Source organism: Lepidochelys kempii, chromosome 1 (genome assembly GCF_965140265.1).
Source record: "Lepidochelys kempii isolate rLepKem1 chromosome 1, rLepKem1.hap2, whole genome shotgun sequence".
Classification (NCBI taxonomy): domain Eukaryota; kingdom Metazoa; phylum Chordata; order Testudines; family Cheloniidae; genus Lepidochelys; species Lepidochelys kempii.
The window spans coordinates 508,657-516,121 of record NC_133256.1 but is presented as its reverse complement, the minus strand read 5'-3'; the positions used below and the strand labels follow the sequence as shown (position 1 = coordinate 516,121).

Sequence of the window (7,465 nt, the reverse complement as noted above, 5' to 3'; positions counted from 1 at the left end):
GTCCAGTTATAAGCATTTAGAAAGGTGGCAATCCAATGAGTTTTACATAAACATATTCCCCAGTTTGTCACGCTGACAGCACAGTAAGGTCAGGAAAGGGTTTAATGTCTCTTTGTCCACTAAGTGATTCAGGGAAGAGGGCCGAGCACCCATGTCAACAGCCACCTCTGCACGGAGCTCAGTCCAAGAGCCAGAGCACCAGGAGAAAACTTTAGGTCCCTTTATGAGTAAAGAACCGGAGAAGTCTGTCCCGGATCTGTTTGGTCCTCACCCCATAGATGATGGGGTTTAGCATGGGGGAAACCAGGAGGTACATGTTAGCAATGAGAACATGGAAATGCAGGGCTACATTGTGGCCATAACGGTGCATGAGAGAGGAGAAGAGATGTGGGATGTAAAAGGCTATGATGGCGCAGAGGTGGGAACCACAGGTCCCAAAAGTCTTGAGCCTGGCTTCCTTTGTGGGGAGGTTGAAGATGGCCCTGAGGATCTGGATATAGGACATAGTGATAAAAGACACATCCAGACCCTTCACGCAGAATAACACAAAGAGGCCATAGTAACTACTGATGCGGGTGTCAGCACAGGCCAGCTTCACCACAGCCATGTGTTCGCAATGCGTGTGGGGGATGATGTTGGTTCTGCAATATGGCCGCCACCTCGCCAGGAAGGGATAGGGCAGTATGAGCATGCCGCCACGCAGCACCACGGCCAGGCCAATCTTGGCCACCACAGGGTTTGTCAGGATGGTAGAATGTCTCAAGGGATCACAGATGGCCACGTAGCGATCCAGAGCCATGGCCATGAAAATCCCAGACTCTATCACTAAGAAGCAGTGAAGGAAGTACATCTGGGTGAGGCAGGCACTGAAATCTATGTCCCTGGAATTGAACCAGAAGATACTCAGAGTTTTGGGCAGGATGGATGCAGACAGGAGCAGGTCAGTGACGGCCAGTATGCAGAGGAAATAATACATGGGCACATGGAGGCTCGGCTCCATCTTCACGATGAACAGGATGGTGAAGTTCCCCAAGATGGCTATGACGTACAAGGCACAGAAGGGGATGGAGATCCAGACGTGGGCCACCTCCAGGCCAGGAATGCCCACCAGGATGAAGGTGGAGGGGTTGGTGAAGTCGGTTGTGTTGGAATCTGACATGAGGTAGGTGAGAAGGCGTCCAACTCTGAGGCAGAACGGTGTCTCCCGCATGCACCGTATGTTCCTCAGACTTCCTCTATGTGCCCAGTGTCGAGGGTGCTAATGGCAGTGTCAAGGCCTGGATGGAGAGACAATGTGAATATGAGACACTAAATGCGCTACTGGATGCTCGTCTCATGGGGGAAGCAGACTGGTCGCTCTGCACACACTGAAAATGACATTTTCACTATTAAAAGAAATGAATTATGGACAACTGACCCTACTAATGCCAATTCCATGTTTGAACGTGCTCCGTGCACCAGTAATTTCTACATGTCATGGTCTGAGAAAAGTTAATAGGTAACATGAGTGTGGATACTGGGTTTCCATCATTGTTCCTTAATACAATGTAAACCTAGCTCAGAGAGTCCATGCTGTAGGGAGTTTCCCATTTCCCCAGTTGATCAAAATCTGAGATGTGCCGGGGGAAACATTCCAATTAGAACACACCACAGGGAAAAGTCCTTGTTGTCATTAACAGCAGCTCAACAGAAACACCGTCTCATTCACAGTAGTGGCCAAAACAAAGACCTAAGGACTGGGATGGAGAATAATGTGCTCTGGTCATGCACTGAGTTTCCATCACCCAGTCTCTATAGAGGATATAGCAGATAGAAAGGGGATTTCTGAGACAGGCTATGAGAATGGGGGAGGCTGCCATAGGCCGACAGACTGAAAAGTCTGGGACTGCTGAGTTCAGAGAAGAGACAAAGAAGGGGGCATATGATAGAGGAGAGCAAAATGAAGAACGAACTGATGACATTCAAATGGAGAAAAAGAAAATAGGCAATGAGAACGGGGGAGGCTGCCTTAGTCAGATGTGGACAGACTGAAAGTCTGGGACTGTTTAGCTTAAAGAAGAGACAAATAAAGGGGCATATTATAGAGAGGAAAATAAAGAATTGAACTGATGACATTCAATTGGACAAACAGAGAACAGTTCCCAAACAGTAATATCTGTGGATACTTAATGCTTCAAATGGGCTAATTTCCCAAACTGAGGGAAACTATCAGCAGAACTGATTGAGAGGAAAAATTTAGACAGAAAAATGGGACTGAATCTTGGGAGTTCTTTAAGACGAGTTTATTAAAAAGACCCAATTCCACAGTCAAGAAAGTGGAGAACTTTGGCTAAAAACACGGTTCAGTGGTAAAGTGAAGGGTGCAATTAGTAAGCGGGAAGCAATATATAATAAATGGGGAAAAGGGAAAAAAGCAAGCAATACAAATCGGAAGTTATGAAAATTGATAAGGGATGTTAAAGACGTCAGGGAAAACCCATACTTGGAAGGGTAAGGATAACAAAAAGAAGCAGTATGATATACACATATCACAAAGTGATGAAATACTTTCAACTTCATTCGCAATCAAGGAGGATGTTAAACAGCATCTACAGTTGAACCGGAGCGTCACAAACACCAGAGTTACGAACTGACCGATCAACCACACGTCTCATTCAGAACCAGAAGGACACAGTCAGGCAACAGCAGAGCCACAAAATAAGAGGCAAATATAGGACAGTTCTGTGTTAAGCGTAAACTATTAAACAATAAAGGAAAATTTTTTTAAAAAATTGACAAGTTTAGGAGAAAATGAAAAATCTGGCAAGGGATTAGTTAAAAAAAAAGTCCAGGAATATAATTAATGCCAGCTCCAGCCCAGCTTCAGCCCCAGCCCCAGCGCTGCTGCTCCTCTGCCTCCAGCTCCCTGGGCTGCTCTTCTGGCCCCTCTGGCTCTGGCTCTGCTCCCAGCTCAGCCCGGGCCCCTGCTCCCTCCTTAACTTGGCCCCGCTCTGGCCCAGGCCGCCCCAGCTCAAATGGAGGCTGGGACCCCCGTAGCCCCCTGGCCCCCTCATTGGCCTGCTTGCCCTGTCAATCAGGATAACCAGGAGCGTAGGCCTCTCCCCATTGCCCCTGGGGCCTGTCAGTCTCAGGAGCCTGGTTTCCAATAGGCCCTTCCCGTTTCTTTTGGTACTGGGACTTGGTCAATCAAATATACGCAGTAAGTTTTACTAAAGGGCCAACAGTAACCTTTCACAAAGCTGATGCTAATAAGCCCAATCTGCAACTGTGGAAAGTTCACAGAAGCCTTCAATGCTCAGTCCAGTGGGGTTGGAACAGCAGATTGCACCCATCCCATTCTTCAGTTACACACTGGAGTTCAGCCCATATTCCGTGCACCTGGAATTATAGACACAAAGCACCAGACACACAACAGTTTGGTTCATGCCCTGAAGGACACTGAGAGTGTTATATGGAGAGAAGGAGAGGTGCACAAAGAATCACAGGGAGTCTGGTTCATTTGCTATCAGCAGTATTGAGTAGCAAGCAGCACTGAGCTTTGAATTTCCTGTATTCCTTTCAACCTGCCCAAACCAGAAATGTGGCACCCAGGGTGTCATAGAATCATAGAATATCAGAGCTGGAAGGGACCTCAGGAGGTCATCTAGTCCAACCCTCTGCTCAAAGCAGGACCAGTCCCCGATTTTTGCCCCAGATCCCTAAATGGCCCTGTCATACATATAAAGGGAAGGGTAAACCCCTTTAAAATCCCTCCTGGCCAGAGGAAAAATCCTCTCACCTGTAAAGGGTTAAGAAGCTAAAGGTAACCTCGCTGGCACCTGACCAAAATGACCAATGAGGAGACAAGATACTTTCAAAAGCTGGGAGGAGGGAGAAAAACAAAGGGTCTGTGTCTGTCTGTATGATGCTTTTGCTGGGGACAGAACAGGAATGGAGTCTTAGAACTTTTAGATTTCAGAGTAACAGCCGTGTTAGTCTGTATTCGCAAAAAGAAAAGGAGGACTTGTGGCACCTTAGAGACTAACCAATTTATTTGAGCATGAGCTTTCGTGAACTACAGCTCACTTTCACCGTGGAAACTGCAGTTTTAGTAAGTAATCTAGCTAGGTATGTGTTAGATTATGATTTCTTTAAATGGCTGAGAAAAGAATTGTGCTGAACAGAATAATTATTTCTGTCTGTGTATCTTTTTTGTAACTTAAGGTTTTGCCTAGAGGGATTTTCTATGTTTTGAATCTAATTACCCTGTAAGGTATCTACCATCCTGATTTTACAGAGGGGATTTCTTTACTTCTATTTACTCCTATTTCTATTAAAAGTCTTCTTGTAAGAAAACTGAATGCTTTTTTCATTGTTCTCAGATCCAAGGGTTTGGGTCTGTGGTCACCTATGCAAATTGGTGAGGCTTTTTATCCAACATCCCCCAGGAAAGGGGGGGTGCAAGTGTTGGGAGGATTGTTCATTGTTCTTAAGATCCAAGGGTCTGGGTCTGCAGTCACCTAGGCAAATTGGTGAGGCTTTTTACCAAACCTTGTCCAGGAAGTGGGGTGCAATGTTTTGGGAAGTATTTGGGGGGAAAGACGTTTCCAAACAGCTCTTCCCCAGTAACCAGTATTAGTTTGGTGGTGGTAGCGGCCAATCCAAGGGCAAAGGGTGGAATATTTTGTACCTTGGGGAAGTTTTGACCTAAGCTGGTAAAGATAAGCTTAGGAGGTTTTCATGCAGGTCCCCACATCTGTACCCTAGCGTTCAGAGTGGGGGAGGAACCTTGACAGGCCCCCTCATGGATTGAACTCACAACTCTGGGTTTAGCAGGCCAATGCTCAAACCACTGAGCTATCCTTTCCCCCTCCCCTATGACAAGGACCCAGAATGAAGCGCTGTCAAGGTTCCTTCCCCACTCTGAACTCTAGGGTACAGATGTGGGGACCTGCATGAAAACCTCCTAAGCTTACTTTTACCAGCTTAGGTTAAAAACTTCCCCAAAGTACAAATTAATTTTACCCTTTGCCCTTGGATTTCCACTGCCACCACCAAACTTTATCTGGGTTTACTGGGAAATGTAGTTTGCACACATCTTTCCCCCCAGAATCCTCCCAACCCTTGCACCCCACTTCCTGGGAAAGGTTTGGTAAAAATCCTCACCAATTTGCATAGGTTACCACAGACACAAACCCTTGGATCTGAGAACAATGATAAAGCATTCCGTTTTCTTACAAGAAGACTTTTAATAGAAGTAAAGGAATCCACCCCTGTAAAATCAGGATGGTAGGTAATTAGATTCAAAACATAGAGAATCCCTCTATGCAAAACCTTAAGTTACAAAAAAGATACACAGACAGGAATAGTCATTCTATTCAGCACAACTCTTTTCTCAGCCATTTAAAGAAATCATAATCTAACACATACCTAGCTAGATTACTTACTAAAAGTTCTAAGACTCTATTCCTGTTCTGTCCCTGGCAAAAGCAGCGTACAGACAGAGACCCTTTGTTTCTCTCCCTCCTCCCAGCTTTTGAAAGTATCTTGTCTCCTCATTGGTCATTTTGGTCAGGTGCCAGCGAGATTACCTTTAGCTTCTTAACCCTTTACAGATTAGAGGAGTTTTCCTCTGGCCAGGAGGATTTTAAAAGGGTTTACCCTTCCCTTTATATTTATGACAAGCACACACAAATATTATCCTTGCAGGGGACTCTAGATAGATTTGTAGATTATATGGCCAGGAGGCACCATTGTGATTATATTCTCTAATCTGGTGCATCACATAGGCCATAGGACTGCCCTGGATTAATTCCTATTTGAACTAGAGCAGATATTTGAGAAAAACATCCCATCTTAACTGAAACATGGCCAGTGATGGAGACACACCCGATCCTTGCTAAATGGTTCCAATGGTCAATTACCCTCACTGTTAAAAATTTCCACTTTGTCTCTAGTCTTAATCTGTCTATCTTCTACACCCAGCCATCGTCTCTTGTTAGACCTTTGCCTGATAGCTTTAAGAGCCTGCTGTTATCAAATTTATGTTCCTCATTATAAGTGCTAATAGAATGCAATCATCACTGATTCAGATCAGATGCACTGCAGACTTCTGTACCAGTTTGAGTTTCATGAGCAATGAAGGCATCATGCCCAGGTATACTGCATTGCTACAGTCCAGACAGGAGGTGACAAAGACCTATATAACTGGGACCAGGTCATCATTCAACAGGATAGGATGGAGTCTCCTTGTCAACTGCAGATATTAGAAAGCACTACTCACAGACCGTTCTATGAGAGAGCTCAGCATCAGCAAGGCATTCAAGAACACTCTGAGACTACGGACTGAATTGCCCAGTTGCTGGTGTGAATCTTCAGACAAAGAGGCTGCACCATAGCTGCCATCTCTTCAAAATGCTTTGCTCTGCCCACCAGCATCACCTCTGTCTTGCTTGGGTTCAGTTTCAGCCAGCTGTTCCATCCAAGAACGGGCCATTTTGGTGATAGTGGTGTGGTCGTATGGGAAGGATAGGAGGAGCTCGGTGTCACTTGCATATTGCTGGCATTTGAGTCCATGTTGTGTGACCAGTTCCCATAGTGGCTGCATGGAGATGCTAAAAAGCCCTAGAGAGGGAACTGATCCTTGTGGGACTCCACCAGGGAGGGGTGTAGTGCAGGAGTTCCCATTACCACTAATTGGGCGTGTCTCTCCAAGAAGGATTCACACCATTTTAGTGCATCCCTCTGGACTCCTGCTGCCTCTCAGTTGAGACAGTAGTATCTCATTGTCAACAGTGTCAAATAATGTAAAGAGGTCCAGGAGGATGAGCACGGATACCTGCCCTCCGCCTGGTGAGAGGAGGAGATCATCCATCAATGCTTCTAAAGTAGGGGAAGTGGATAGAAATTGACAGAAATGAGAAGTTCTGAAGTATAGCAAATGGATAAGAGAAGCAAAAGACACCAGAGACAAATCCATGACTAGCAGGGCTAAGGAAAATAAGATTTTTAAGTATATTAGAAGCAGGGGAAATCCTTTACTAGATGGAGATGGTAACACTGTTAACAATGATGCAGAAAAGGCAAAAATGTTCAATAAAACTTTCTGTGCTGTGTTTAGAAAGAAGCAGGATGATGCACTGAGATCCACATTAATGTCCTTCCAATCCACTGGTAAATATGGAGGATGGTAAACAGCACCTACTAGGAAGTGATATTTTTCAATTAGCAGTGACAGATATCTTGCAACCAAGGAGTCCTGAAACAGTTGTCTGAGGAGACGTCTGCCATGCTGATATAAAAAGTGCAATGTAAGTATCAAATGCCCGTTAGCTTGTTATTGGTCCTGGGCATAATAATGGAAAAGCAGATAGGGGATTTAGTCAATAAAGATTTAAAGGGTGGCACTGCAATTCAAGCCTTTTTTAGGCAATAACAAATTTGGTTGATAAAGTGAACTGGGGAGATGTAACAGACTTAGACCATC

The 7,465-nt window shown here is 45.1% G+C and overlaps 1 protein-coding gene across 1 annotated transcript; it reads right to left on the bottom strand.

Annotated features, from left to right (window-relative positions):
• Positions 1–211: 211 nt before the first annotated feature.
• LOC140912054 (olfactory receptor 52M1-like) lies at positions 212–1,210 on the bottom strand. The gene has a single exon (XM_073346240.1). The coding sequence runs from the start codon at positions 1,208–1,210 to the stop codon at positions 212–214; it is 999 nt and encodes a 332-aa protein (XP_073202341.1).
• Between the last annotated feature and the right edge of the window lie 6,255 nt (positions 1,211–7,465).